Source organism: Aspergillus tubingensis (assembly GCF_013340325.1).
Source record: "Aspergillus tubingensis WU-2223L DNA, scaffold_8, whole genome shotgun sequence".
Lineage (NCBI taxonomy): Eukaryota > Fungi > Ascomycota > Eurotiomycetes > Eurotiales > Aspergillaceae > Aspergillus > Aspergillus tubingensis.
This window is the reverse complement of record NW_023336282.1, coordinates 4006054-4020507: the sequence shown is the minus strand read 5'-3', so window position 1 is coordinate 4020507 and position 14454 is coordinate 4006054. Positions and strand designations below refer to the sequence as shown.

The window sequence follows — 14454 nt, the reverse complement described above, 5'->3', positions numbered from 1 at the left end:
GTTTGTTCCTAGATATCACTCCTCGTGGGCACCCTGTTGTTCCAGTAACGAATTCCTGGCAGCAGTGGGATTTCTTTCTATGTCGATGTCTCTTTCTCACGGGCAGAAGCAGGTCGTGTAAAAGGCTCACCCGCCTTTGTGTATTAGTCTATCATAGCATACTCCTTTTTCCAGCCGAGCGATGAATGACCATCTCATGCTTTTCTTGTTTTCTTTGACGACCTATACCCGGACGATTCTCATTAAATAAATGCGTATGCTTTTTATATAGTTTCATAGCTGGATTGTTTGAACCTCGTAGTAGTATCTTCGCGATGGCGACCTCACGTGATGCGCCCCATACATTGATCGCCGCTGCCATCCGACGGGTTTCTAGTAGCTACAACCAAGTACAGCTTGCTGTTGTTCCCGTCCAAGCATGCAGTCAAGACCGTCTAGTATAGCGAAACCTCGGCCCAAGCGTCGGCAGCGAATTTGTCGTGCTTGTGATGCCTGCTACAAGAGGAAGGTACAGATTACTACCTATTCACAATGCCTTACGTTGTTTGTCCACCCCGATACTAACCCAATCTAGATTCAGTGTGATGCAGCAACGCCACGCTGCAATTGGTGCCATCACCATGATCTTCCTTGTACTTTCAAACGCAACCAGGAACGTATCCAGGAACGCTCTAGATCCCATGACTCTCCAAGGTACTGTTTCTCAATGTAGTTCTGTATATATACTAACTCGTCTAAGCTCCCAACGGATTAGTTCCACCGAAATACCGCTTGCTTCACAAGGTAAACAAACATACTATGCCCTTTCAACCATCATATTAGTTTGTTTGAGGCTTCGCATTTGTTCGAGGGAGACACTGATCATTCTGTGGATAGGTGTAGATCTGAATCACCAATCGGGCCCGCCATTAAGACAAAGTGGACCGGACTTGACCTTTACTCTTACTGTCGGGCCCCAGAACAATCTCCATGTCGGAGGACATGCTCTCGGGAATTTATGCACTTTCAATGGCCTGCCATTCTTCTCCGCTACTGGCCGCCAGTGGATAAAGGAACGCACCGGCGAAGACGTGAATCTCGAGTATACATCACCGAGGCCATCTATCCTCGACCCGTCAACGCCCAATGGGATCGCGCATGCAGTACCGCTTCCGGACAAGGGGATTCTGTGTCAGCTGCACGACGAGTGGCAGAGTTCAATCCTTTCCAGAATGTTCCCTTTTGTAGACCGAGTGCTCCTTGAATCAACTGTCGCTGCCGCCTACCATAACGAAACGAGCGTCTCATCGCCTGGTGCTGACAGCGCTAGAGCCTGCATTCATGCGTTTACGGCAACCTGCGTACATGCCGCAGACCAGCAACATGGGCATAGAATAGTGCATACAGAGGACCATCTTCAGACCGCCCACGACTTGGTCCCCCGGATGCTGCACGAGTCTGTTACCATAGATGGCCTGCAGGCCGTTCTAATGATAGTAAGTTTGACAACCTCGCACTGTTCTACGGAAGATGAAAGGGAGTGTTAGGGTGAGAAGTGAGCAAGGCAGGCAGGTGCTAAAGATCATGCAAAACCAGAGTCTTTGCTCCTTGGTAGTCACAGGGAATATCCTGATACTCGAGATGTTACTCACATCTGCGATACGCTTCGTCTTCCATCTAGATGGTCACCTTGCCCCAGTCTACATCGACGACGACCAGTTCAGGAGGAGCCTTCATGTCCGAGAATTATTTTGGATATGTTATATCATGGATAAGGAGTTTAGTCTACGCGCGGGTCATCCTCCATGCCTGGATGAGAGTCAGTGCGACCTCACACTCCCTGATATCCACCACACTGCGCCAGAATTTCTCGCAGGCATACGTCTTGCCATGCTTCAATCTGAGGTGTATCATCGATTATACTCCTTGAAAGCTTTGCGCCAGACAGATGCCCAGTTATTGGGCGCTATTCGCGATCTCGACAGCGCCTTGGAAGTTTGGAGAATGTCTGTTCCCACCAACTTTCGGCCACGCCTCATTGATCGGGAAACAAACGCCATGGACACTCCAAATACAATATTTCAGTTACACTACCTGTACTGCATGAGTATGATACATCAAGCAAGTGGAAGATGCTCTGCCTGGGTCCAGAATCACGATACATCTGAAGCGGGATCGAGTCTCGCTATCAGCGTTGAAGCCAGTCGATCGATGCTGCAGAAGTTCCTAGATGACCGTCTTGATTTCAATAAGACCAACTTGAGGTAAGCATCGGTTGTGGAAAGTTCATTGTCTTTATCATTTACATGTTATACAGGTTTACTCTTCCCTATTTCCTGACAGCTATCTGTCATCTATTTTCTAACATTCTTTTTAATCCAACGCACGGTGGCATCGTTGACGACTTGGAACTGTTCATGTCAGTGCCAGCTCATATCAGATCACGCGTACCGCCAGAAATTCCGAGATTATCGGCTTATCACATCAAGCTCTTCGAAAACTTCGTGATAGAATTAGGACGCCTTGCTAGTAGTGCTATTAACAAGGCGCGAGCAGGATCACAACATATGAACTAAGTGTTGCTTCAGATGTGAACAGCAATTTGATTTTCAGTAACACTAGACCGCTAGAGGGATTGCCGTGCCGTTGTACGTGAAGAATACCCATACTTCGATGAGATCAATGGCCGACCATGCTTGTGTGTTGCTGCTGAGCGCCCGATGCATGTGGATGCTGGGTAGACGCTGCGTGACCGGGAGAATCTTCCAAGGCAGGCCGGCTGCCGTCGTCGTGACACCGGGAAAGCGCACAATCGGCACAAGGTCTAGATCCATTGCGGCTGTTCGAGGGGCCGGAAAGCGACTGAAGCCGAACTGGGCTTGCCGGCTGAGTTGCATCAGCATCTGCATGAATGCTTGGCCATGGCGCCCGCAAGAGGAGGGATTTATCCGCCTGGCTGGTATATTCAGTAGCGAGCCGCCTGGGTTCGTGTCGTCCATTTCATTTCCTTTCCATACCATCTCACGGAAATCTCACTTCAACGAAACCGCCACCTCCACCATATTTACCCACCTCGTCCTAGTCTCGGGCAGCTCTTCCTCGCCCTCCAACCGCGCAACGGCTCTCTTTCTCTTTCGCATCGCTGACTTGGATAAATCACCATTCCCATCCTTCAGCTTCGCTTCCTCAACCTCCTTTTTCAACCTCTCACTCTCCTCTACCGCCTTCTTCCTCTCTTCTTTATCCTCCACCACATCGTCGACCACAAGAACACTCCCCGTCTTCACGCTCACAGTATACTCCTCTCCCCTCGCCTCAAACCACTTCCCCGCCTTCAAGGCCCTCTCCATTGCCCGTCCCGTAGCCTTCACAAACACCTCCTCTTTCTTCAGCGCTTCGTTACTCTGCGCCAATTGTGCGATTTGATTCCTGCGGTCGCCCTTCTTTCCTTTGTTGTTTCCGCTGAGCAATTTTGCCATGGCGCGGTTCTCCGCCGCCCGAAGGTACTTCTGGACGCGCTTGACGACGCCCATTGTGGGGGAGCTGGATGAAACGTAGATGGTTTTGGGAGATGAGGAGCCCGAATACGGGGAGGGTGTGGAGGGATGCGGGATGGGGCGCTTTTGGACTTTCACATCTGCATTGCGTAGCAGGTTAGTGGGGTTGTCGCGAGAAAGAGGCGGAGGAAGCTTACGTTTGGGGAGTTTTGGCATCTTCTGGTTCTTTTTCTCGAATTCGAGGGTTTTGGTTAGTGGGGCAGGCGTCATATTGGCGGTAATAAGAGGTATATTCGAGATTGCTGGTAATAAAGCACGCGTGGGTAGTTGTATACAGAGATGAAGGAACGAAGAGGAGCGAAGCAGCGATAAAGTAAAGTGATGGAATTGGGAAAATGAGGTGCTATTCCGAATGAGGTTAGCGCGGTCAAGTCGTGGTTCTTATCGGGCTTATCGCTGACATTCCCTCTTTGGGAAATTCCCATTGTATTCCAATCGTCATCATTCATTCTCGTATGCCACATTAAGAGAGTATCATCATTGACAAAATTCTACTAAACCGAATCCCAAACGCCATAGCTTTTGTACAGTCTTACCATATCCCCGCTCCTACGCCACCCCAACTACCGATCAGTACGCAGCCTGCAACTCAGCTTTCGGCTCCTCAGCAGAGGAAAACAGCGCCCGCATCTTCTTCTTACGGCTCTTCTTCCCCAGCTTCTTCCCATTAACATTGACATTCTCAGCCGGAGGAACATTCTCAGTCGCAGCAGTCTCCTCCGTCACTGACCGCTGCATCTCAGGGTACTCCGGAACGGGATCTTCGATCGGCGGCGGCGGCTGCTGCTCAGGAACAGCAGTAGGCTTCTCCGGCGTCGCTCCATCATGCATGTCGTTCCTGTACCAGTCCCTATCCTTGTTCGCCCAGTTGCGCCATGCGCCCCACCGTTCAGTGACAATGTCTTTCTCTAGCGCGTGCGACTTCGTCTCAGGCTCGGGGCTGGGCTCCTCGACGATCGTCTCTTCAGTCGGGGCGTAGCGCTCCTCCTGTTGTTGCGCTTCGGGTACGTATACGTCGTCTGTTAGCTCGGGGAAAGCTTCCATGTGTTCTCTTGTGGTGGTGAGGGGGTGCTCGTCTTGGATTGAGTCCGGGTATCCTGCATCCGAGGGGACGCCGCCCTCTGACGGTTGTCTGTCTGACATGGTCTCTTCGATGAAGATCACCGCTTTGTTGTAGTTTCGTCCGGGGCTGGTGGGCGTGGGTTCCATATATCCACCATTACTGATCTCATGATCTTGCTCTCCCCTGTGATTCTCGTCCTGGTCATCATGATGGTGGTACCCATTTATCCTAGGATACTGCTTCAGCTCCGACAACTTCGCCTCGTAGATAGCCACCATGGCCTGCACCAAGCACGTCACGAACCCGGGTTCCGCACCAAGAAGGTACTGGAATCGTGGGCTCTCGAAGAGATCTTCATCTTCATCGAACGCCGCGGCGAGACGGCTCCGTATATACACGCTGAAGAACCACTGGTCCCAGTCTGGGACCTTGGTGATGGCTTTTCTGGCCACGCTGAGGACGTCGAAGATGGAGAGGTCTTTGTCGAGCTTTTGCATGTATTTCTTGGATAGAGTTAGTAGGCCGCTCAGCTCGTACTTGGATGCCGCGGCGTAGGCGAGCACGCTGCGTCGGTACTCGGTTTTGGTCCAGTCGCCGCTGTGGCGGAGGGTTTGGTACGTGCCCGTGTGTAGGTAGTGGACGATCGTGTGGGTGATGTCGTCGTCGATGTCTGGGAGGGCGATGCAGGGGGTTGTTCGGGTGATGAAGTTCGGGTAGGTGCTTAGGATGTCGGCGAAGACGGGGGATTGCTTGAGGTAGTATTCTGGGATGGAGAATTTGCGTTCGCTGGGGCCGAGGAGGACGACTACGATGCGGGTTTCGTAGGGGCTGTGCGGTGTAGATGACGTATGGTTAGTAGGTGGTTGTGATAGGTGGTGGAGGAGGGTGGTACTCACGATAGCTCGGGCTGCTCATACTCCTCGAGATCGTCATCGAACTCGGGCTTCACGTTGGGAGTATATCTAGCAGACATGTTGCTGGTGTTGCCGCCGGCGACCATGTCTGTAGCCGTACTTGCAGTAGTGGTGGTAGTAGAAGTAGTAGACTTATCCCAACTAATACTAACACTAACGCTCAAATCTTCTTCTTCTTGTTCGTCGTCTTCTTCTTCTTCAGCCGAGAAATAGTATTGAAAGATGACCTCCAGAATGTCGAAGTTGAGAGTCAAGTCAAACGGTCAAGCATCAGCACGATAGTTGCTAACACGACCGGACCAAAGTAACGGAGAAATTCACTACAGATTCTAAAGATGCAGCAGCAGGGGGAGGGAACACGCAGGATATACCTACCCTGCCCTGCACTCCTCTTCTTACCTCCCCCTCCAGCAATGCATTATTCAGTCAGTGAGTAAGACATCAACTCATACCCTATGAGCTGTCCACCCCATGATGATTTCCACTGGGCCAATGACATGACAACACATCAAGCTGGAGGTGCTTGAAACCCAATGCAGTCCATTCCAGGTGCCATGTTTCATCTGGTGGTTTGGGTGGAGAAGATGGTACAAGCTTGATGTGTTGGCGGTTGTTGATGGTGGGTTGTTATTGGGCAGATTTGGGCGTGAGTGATGCTAAAACTAGTAGGCACCGGGTAGGAACTTGTTCATCCCCACTTGGTTACTGGCGGGAGAATAGGCATGTCATTGTTGCTGTTGTTGTTGCTGCTAACGGAGAATTTTGTTTAGTTTGGTGGGGTGGTTTGAAAGGGGAATTTTCTCCACTTACTGTCAGTCATGCGTTTTGTTCTGGTGGGATTTGATTCTCTTGGTTTGGGTTGGGAGAAATAAAAGAGGGGTTGCGGTGGTGGGGATTCTGCACACTAAATATCCCCGATGGTGGTGATAGCATTAACCACTCTTCTTCAATACACAATACAAGAGCAGATAGTTGACAGGGGCTTTGACAGTAACTATGAGCTTCGGTATTTCTTTTGAATATATATTGGAAGAGTAATTGATAGACATCCTCCCCTGAAGGCTGCGTGATTCCTGCTGGAAGGCAAATGCAGCTGAGAGGCATGGTTTGCACCACAAGGCTGTTGTTGGGATTTTACTTTTAGGTAAAGGTAGTATAATCAAAGCATTTTATAAGAAACTCTTGAATAGCCATATGAAGTCTCTTTTTCAAACTTTTGGAATGCGGTCTGAACTTGGAGAAATGCCGGATGTCTTACCAATAGGCTATTGGTTACGAGCCAAATTTGTTTGGACCCCCAATAGCGAATTCATACTCCTCCCAGTTTGCAATAAAGTCCTCTGTGACACTAGCATGGGATATTCTGTGGAATAAGTCGGGTTTCTTGGAATGCCGTTCAACGATAATCAGCACAATGGGATCTGCGAATATCAAGCAAGGCTCCGCACCCGGTACAATCCATACTCTTCTGCCGAATGTGATTGCATAATACCGACTGTGTCCTTTATTCGAAGAATCGAGGATCCATGCCCCATTCTGAGCAGATATGTGATTTGCAGATGAGCTTGAACCTTCCTCGCTTCGAACGAGGGGGAATGCCTGGCTTTTGAGATGCAAATAGCCTTGACTATCGAGCGTAGCTGAGCGTGTCGGCAATATGATGTTCATCACATTTACCAGATCTTCGACATTCATCAAACCGGTGGCTGTTCGAATAGTGCAGCCTCCACTTTCCGAAGTGTTTGGAATTGAGGGAAAGCTAGACATGAAGGGACATGGATCCAACTCGAGATATGCCCCAAGCCATGCAGCAGTACTACCTTTCTGCAGCGCAGCCGAGGCCAGGGCCAGGGTTGCTCCCACCCGGTCATCTCGGTGGAATTTGCTGGGATCTAGGCTCACACCGAACAGCCCCATGATACTAAATACCATGTCAACTGGCCGAGAAGAGCTTCGTATCCATGTTGCCTTCCACAGAGCCACTTGTAGTTTGTCGCTGTTAACTTCACTCAAGTCATTTGGCTTTGATGCCTCCGAGGTAAGCCAAAGAAGGTATGCCTGATCCTTCGTAATGGTCTGCATTTGAAAGCGGATCTCAATCCTGTCCTCCTCATGATCCGAGACTTCTAACTTACATGTCAGTAGGATATTTCGAAGATAAGAAACAACGTACCATTCAACATGCCTTCAAATCGAGACGAGCCGGGCCCTGATAGAGAGCCCTCACTGAACGATATGCAGTCGATTCCGCGTAGTCGTGAAAGTTCTTCTTGCACTACATCGTACCCAGGGTCCCCGGGGCGACGCAATTTCAACTTCACCCGGAACCTTTTGCGGACCGCCACAACTAAACCCCACAATGATAACGCACCCGAATGGAATGGCTCTATTGTTCCGACAGGTTCGCAGTTATAACTGACGTAACAATCCGAGAATTTCCATTCAAACACAACCAGCACAACTGGTGGAGCAATCGCTTCCTGTAACGTCCAAGCTCGCTGAGCCCATGTTGATCGCTCCGTCGGATCGATCAGTCTTCCCAGGCCACCAGGAAGAACCAGGCACACGGCACAACTCCTGTAGATATCGAACATATGCCGAATTTGCCAATTTTTGTCTTCTTTATCCTGCTGCTTTATACACAAGCGGTCTATCCACAACAGGTTACAAGGCCCTATGCTATGACGATATTGTCTCGCAGCCCGGCAGCAAGTCCTCAAAACATTTACACTGATCGACCCGCCACTTTCGGCACCTTTAACTGAGAATTGGCCAAGTGACGGGGGCACGAGAGGAGTCAGGCCCTGCCATGGGTAAGAAATCGTCGCAAATTGGTTCTCGTTGGTTGATAGAGTTAAGAAGGTAGTGATTTCCAGGACTTGGTCGTTGAGTAACGAGTCAATGACTAGGAAGCGGAATCGTTTCGCAACCAACTTTGACAAATCGAGCGTTGCCCCATTAAGCTCCGACAGGGGCTTTCTGAACTCACAATATTGCGGCATTATCTGAGTGGCTCGTGATGGGGACCCACACTCAATTGTTCTCGTCATATTATCTTGCATAGAGTGGGGATTTCGAAGGTCCCTTTGTTTGGTTGAATAGGGCACGAGGATACCTCAACAGCCACATTGAAAGTGTTAGCCAGAATGATTTTAGCATTAGCCTTCGTAATTTATAGGTTAACCTGATCTATAGAATTTTTAGGATTTGCGGAAATTTGGGCCGCAACACTTTATGCAAGCCACGTCGGAATCCCATAAAGGTGCATGGCAGTCATGTTTCCAGACCTTACTGGACGACCGATGTGAGTGGGCCCGATATGCATGGTTCCTTTGGAGAATTGCAGTTGCGTAGTTATTTCCTAGGCAGATGACAAAGCAAATCACCGTGGGAATTAAAGAAAAAGGATATGATTTTGGGTAAAAGCCAATCATTACTACTCATTCTAAGCCTGGAAAAGTCGGTAGGTTCCCGAAAGGTAAGAGACATGGCCTGCATATGTAGTCGATCAAGGTCATCCTTTGGGCTCTCAGTGGATGGTCGGTCACCTGTGAAGATACTCACGTGCTGCCATTAACCAGTATCAGCATGTAAGTCCATTTATGAGAACTAGCATCTGTAATGGGTAGGATGGCTGCAGTGTCGATCACATGTCTCTTCTACCCATAATGCCTACATCTGCCAATAGTCTGTGTGTATGATAGTTAATTGTATATGCTAAGTCTTAGATAACTTCATAAGCCACGTATTCATCGTAGCACGTCATAACAGTCGTCACATCATTATGTCTCGTAAACGCTCTCAAATCAGATCATAACTCCATCCCAAAATATGTAGCCCCGGTACACCATGCACCGATATACCATCAAAAAGCGGAATGCATTCGTAGATTATCTCTCGTCTGCGAATTCCGAAATATGCCTTTGCCTTTCAGACCTAACATCGTTGCAAGAACTCCACGTCTTTTCGATCGTATAGTCGTTTCTGGACCATGTGCTTCCACGCGCACTAGTCCGTTATCTGAGTGTTTGTCTGCTGTGGTAGTACGCCGGCTTCGCACCATGGTCTTGACAGCGTTGGTGATCTGCGTCCGGATGGGTAAAAATTCTGACTCTTCGCTTGTAGGCGCCAGATCCGGATCATCTTCGTAGGTCTCTTTCATGACTCGGGCATTGTCTTCTTGGGCTGCTTTTACGCAGCGGATGAGGATGTTGTGGTGGCCTAGGCAGCGGCGAAGATCGGGGGTCTGAGATGCAGCTTCACGTTGCAGCTTGCCGTGGGAAATGGCTGCCAGCTTCCCTGGCATGGCCGGTCGGTTTGTGAGTTGAGAGATGCCCGCGCTGAGGCGGGGTGCCCGACGGACTACCGTCGTGGGCAGGTGGAGGAACTCTGCAACTGCAGACATGGTGTTGAGGGGCTGTGGAGACGGATGGTCTTTGAATTGAACAGAATGGTATCAGATGAATGCATTTGACTGGTGATCTGGATTGCAGCGTGGGCGACACGATGCATTATATACTAAATTCCCTGCACTTGTTGAGACAAAGAAAGTCGCAGCAAAATACCCAAAAAGGAAGGAGTAGGCCAAAGCCGTCGTATGCTGGAATTAAGATTCGTCAACCCGTGGGGAGAGAAGAAGCTCGACCATGGATGAAACACGTAATCCTGGCCTGTCTGTCGCTGGACTCCAAGTCACAACGTCAGTCATAACCTAAACATTGCAGTCCTAGTAGGGCCTGGAATGCCACGCGGCGTCGCTCCCTCTTTTCTCCCTGCTGAGACGGTCTTGCTCGGGGTGGCTCTCAGCCAGGGTGGCCACTTAGTCACTCTGGAATTCTCGAGTTCATGGATCGACATAACCATTCCCTTGGTAGGATCAAGCCCGTCATCCCCCTTCCCAGGCTTTCCATTTGCATGTTGACTCGCCGTCACAGCGTAAGTCACAGCGTAAGTACCTTTTCTCGAGTCAGATAAGTTCCTGTGCCCTGGTTTGTTCCCCGGTCACGTCTAGGTCCCCCAAAGCATCAAACCCCGCGACAGGTTCCAGCGGCAGCACATTCCGCCTCTCATATCGTCCGTTGGAATCTTAGGTAATGAGTGATGAAGCATTGTGCGTTGAAACACTAGTCTTCTCCACCATGATTCATGGAGATACCGTCATTGATCGTGAAATCAATAGCATCATGACTGGAGGAGCTCATGATGAAGGATAATTCCATCCCTTTGCCACTGGTTTGCTAGTAATTCAATATTTCGATGCTGAATGGTATGCTAAGTAAGTGTTTCTCTTGCTCTCATGGCCTGTTTCTCTGGTCCCGAAAGTCTCTCAGAGATTCGAAGTGCACTAGTCAGATCAGCTTGACTGACGCTTCTACTATGAAGAGAGAGTAGCTTATCGACAGAGTCTGATTGCCCCGCCTTGAGCGGGGGGGAATGGCGTCACAGCCCACAATGATCAGTGCTAAGTTGAGACAGAGACTGCAGGGGCGAGAAAGGGAAGAGACTGAGTCGCAAAAACCCCCTCCAGCCACGTGCTTCGAGGCCTTCGGGGAGTAAATAATCCACCGACGTTGTATCATCCACTGCAGTCACCCAAGGATTCGTCACAAACAAATCCAGAGTTATAACCTTGTTTGCCTCGAGCTCCATCGCCTATTGGCTCATTGTAGACTTGTGCCCAGGAGGTGTTGTTGACGTCGCCACTCTTCTGAAGTCTCGCCCTCGTTACATTCCCAACGTCTGTCGGTTTTTGCCGGCCCCTATTTTTCTGGGGAAGGTGTGAATAAACCCCGCTGCTGCTAATGACACCATTGTTCTATTGTTAGAGGATTTAAGCTCAGTAGCAGCATGCCAATCTTGTGAACAGTCTCGATGATGGGCAGACACAGGATAAATCACTTGTTTGCCATCCTGATCATACGCGATGAGCTCTGGTAATTGGGACAAAGGAGACATGATGATCAATAAGAACGTCTCAAGAATTCTTTCTGACCTGTTCATATTCTCTCGTTGCCCTGTGTGCGTCATTGGACACCCACGGATTTGATTTCCTTGCCAGCGATACCTCTAGGCATACTCCAAGTTTCAGACCTCCACATGTGGATGATTTGTTCAAATGGTTTCACTAACAGACTTGAACTCCAAAATAGCCCGCATGATATTATAGGTCCAGACTGATCATCTGTGAGATCGAACCTCCACATTTCAATAAAACAAGCGAATCAAAAGCTCCTACAAATTACTCTTGCAGCACACAGACCCCACAGGCTCTGGCGCCTTATACTCGACACTCTGATTCGCCTTCTGGTTAGATGGAGGTACGTCATTTGTCGGATTGAACAGACAGAAATTGTAAGGCTTCAGATGCACCTGAACAATCTCTGCCGGCATAACTGGGAAGTCCTCCACACGAGGGTTATGCGTAAGGCCGTAAGTATGCCAGATGACAATATCCTGGTTGCGGACATTCTCCCGGGATTCAACCCAGGACTTTATCCCTGTGCCACCAAGTGACTGGTTTGTGTATTTACCGGCCGGGAAGAGCTGGTCATCGTGATACCGGGTGACCCAGATCGAGTGCTCGGCGAATTCAGACCGCCGCCAATGCCAGGAGCCGGGTTTGGCTAGGAGCATCTGTATTCGGTAATTGGGATTAGTATCACTACCTTATGCTGTGTCCGATAACTTCTGCTTCGTCTTCTTGATCTCTGGTTCCTCCAATCTGCTGCTGATTCTGGGACATTGGGTAGGGAGGACCTTACCTGGGACCTATGAGGAACGAGTTTATATCCTAGCGGAGTACCCGAGACCGGGTTCTCGATGTTTTCATTTAGGATTTGGAAGACTCGGCCTTTGCTGACATCGTCTTCGACATGACCTGCTCGGTCCAGAATCGTCTGCTCTGTCACATAGCCCGTACCGAGGGGATTGAGTTGATCGTCCCATGGCATGGCCACAGAATCTGTGGAAGCAAAGCTATTGTGCACACCGCCAATCGCAGGATCGATACGAAGGCTAAATAAATGCTGGTGGTACGGGGCCATGACACCATCTGCCACCCGGGTTCCCCACGGGACCACAACGTCTTTTCCAATAGGCTGAGTGGAGAGGATCCCAGTTGCTCTGGTCTCGAAGGTGATTTCACCAGACTGGTCAAAGTACCACATGAAGATGTATTCGTAATTGGCCACTGTAATGATAGTCTGGAGGACCAATTGCCGCTTGCGTACTACTGTTGCTTTGCCGGTACGGTGATTGGTGTGCTTCCATTGGATACCGTTGTCGATTTCGTGGATACAGATTGCATTTGGTCGGGGAGATGCATCGCCGTCCACTGAAACGACGTGACCATCTATATACTTGATCATACCGAGACAGTCGCAGCCAACTAATAAAGATTAGCATCAATATTGAGAAAAGGGAGTGATTTTCTTACGCTCAAGGTTGTTGGCTGTCACACCTGCACCCACATTTCCTAGGTCAAACGCAGCCTTACGGTAGATGGGATTGCGCGGATCACCATACGGAACAAACATCTCAGCGAGTGATAGACGGTAGAAATTGCTTTTGCCATCGAAAGAGAGGTCATGCAGCGTTAAACCTGTCTATAATCAGAAGACAACTCTCCAGTCAAGGGTATAACAATACCTTCGCGCCAGTTGAAACCAACTCGGAATCGCCATTTCTCCCACTCGACAAGGTGACCCTTGACAGTAAATGAGGCACCCTCTGGCTGGACCACCTGGTATGGCTTCAATGTCATTCGCGGAGGGGTCTTCTGCAGACGGTGGTCATATTCAGGCTCCTCTGGAGCCGTACGGCGATGAGGCACGCTGGAACCTTGCGTCACGCTCTCATCGGCCCCAAGAGGAAGTCGGATGATCTTTTTCACCTTCATGGCACACAAGTCAACAGTAACCATAAAGTCTAGCGGAAAGCTGTAATGATTGGAGTCTGGATCGTTGTTTGCCGGGTTCCTCATGTACATGAACACCTGAGCATGCCTCGTCTGTGTATCCTCGCCATCCACACCATAGTCCCACGGGTCAAGAACGACCGTAGTATCATCAATCTGCAGACGCTTAATCTCCGCTTGTACTGCAGGATCAGCCATGACAGCCTGGGCCACTTCATTCATCTCCGCTCGGTCGCCCGGACCATGGAAGTCTCGGGGAAGCTCAGCATGATGAACGAAGGTGCCATTGGTTACATCTACCACTGCTTCGAAGAGCCGAGGCGTCCTTTTGATGTACCAGTTGAGAAATATACATCTTGGGAGAAAAGGTAAGGGTTTGTTGTTGTGTTCAGCGTCCAGGAAATCGAGCAGAGCCGCCTTGGGTGGTTCCTGCAGACCACCAGCCTTGAAGTGCAGGGGAATCCCAGGATAAGCGTCTTTGACCAAGGTGGTAGCCTGTTCGATCTCGACCGCGGTAGCGGGGTCAAGAGGGTGAAGTGACATTGTCTCTCGATGAATGCAAGATTAGATGTGAAAGGTGAGACGATAGACTCGGTCGCTGTCGGTGGTTTGTGTATTCTGGGCCTGGGTCGGTGGTCCGCCTTTTGTAGGGAACTCCCTTTGGGCCCAGTCAACACGCTGCGCGACAGGGTCTTATCGAGAGATTGGGTGTTAATACAATCTTACTCGTTCAACCGTCTGGATTTGGGTAAGCGGAGCATGTGTGAGAGTGCAACGGCGGGCCGAGTCGATGAACTGTCCATGAAGAGCTGCATGTCACCCCCGCACTGATTGAAGGCGGATTGGATGAAGCTTCCGGCCAGATTCCGTCCATTCGGGATTCGTTCATTCCTCCGTTTATTTATCTCGCCGTGGGAGGCTAGAATTGTCTGTTATCAATGGCTTTTTCGTTTCCTGTCATGACTACCACTGATGAGTGTTAGATACAATCCGGAAACGCAAAACAAGTTGCACTATAACTATAGC

The 14454-nt window shown here is 49.8% G+C and overlaps 6 protein-coding genes across 6 annotated transcripts; 1 reads left to right on the top strand and 5 right to left on the bottom strand.

Moving 5' to 3' along the window:
• Positions 1-314: 314 nt before the first annotated feature.
• AtWU_07618 (fungal specific transcription factor domain-containing protein) lies at positions 315-2555 on the top strand (the record flags this gene model as incomplete). Its single annotated transcript, XM_035502727.1, has 6 exons — positions 315-389; positions 444-508; positions 575-693; positions 877-1475; positions 1576-2243; positions 2297-2555. The coding sequence occupies 6 exons, from the start codon at positions 315-317 to the stop codon at positions 2553-2555; spliced, it is 1785 nt and encodes a 594-aa protein (XP_035358620.1).
• A 42-nt stretch (positions 2556-2597) lies between these two features.
• Positions 2598-3746, bottom strand: AtWU_07617 (ribonuclease P subunit p20 family protein; the record flags this gene model as incomplete). The annotated part of the gene is made up of 2 exons (XM_035502726.1): positions 2598-2865; positions 3016-3746. The coding sequence occupies 2 exons, from the start codon at positions 3744-3746 to the stop codon at positions 2598-2600; spliced, it is 999 nt and encodes a 332-aa protein (XP_035358619.1).
• Positions 3747-4106: 360 nt separating this feature from the next.
• AtWU_07616 (uncharacterized protein) lies at positions 4107-5599 on the bottom strand (the record flags this gene model as incomplete). Its single annotated transcript, XM_035502725.1, has 2 exons — positions 4107-5427; positions 5496-5599. The coding sequence occupies 2 exons, from the start codon at positions 5597-5599 to the stop codon at positions 4107-4109; spliced, it is 1425 nt and encodes a 474-aa protein (XP_035358618.1).
• A 1186-nt stretch (positions 5600-6785) lies between these two features.
• AtWU_07615 (uncharacterized protein) lies at positions 6786-7696 on the bottom strand (the record flags this gene model as incomplete). Its single annotated transcript, XM_035502724.1, has 2 exons — positions 6786-7639; positions 7687-7696. 2 exons carry the CDS (start codon positions 7694-7696, stop codon positions 6786-6788), a joined length of 864 nt encoding a protein of 287 aa, XP_035358617.1.
• Positions 7697-9378: 1682 nt separating this feature from the next.
• AtWU_07614 (uncharacterized protein) lies at positions 9379-9918 on the bottom strand (the record flags this gene model as incomplete). Its single annotated transcript, XM_035502723.1, has 1 exon — positions 9379-9918. One exon carries the CDS (start codon positions 9916-9918, stop codon positions 9379-9381), a length of 540 nt encoding a protein of 179 aa, XP_035358616.1.
• A 1826-nt stretch (positions 9919-11744) lies between these two features.
• Positions 11745-13971, bottom strand: AtWU_07613 (copper amine oxidase; the record flags this gene model as incomplete). Its single annotated transcript, XM_035502722.1, has 4 exons — positions 11745-12146; positions 12275-12900; positions 12949-13113; positions 13161-13971. The coding sequence occupies 4 exons, from the start codon at positions 13969-13971 to the stop codon at positions 11745-11747; spliced, it is 2004 nt and encodes a 667-aa protein (XP_035358615.1).
• Positions 13972-14454: the final 483 nt, after the last annotated feature.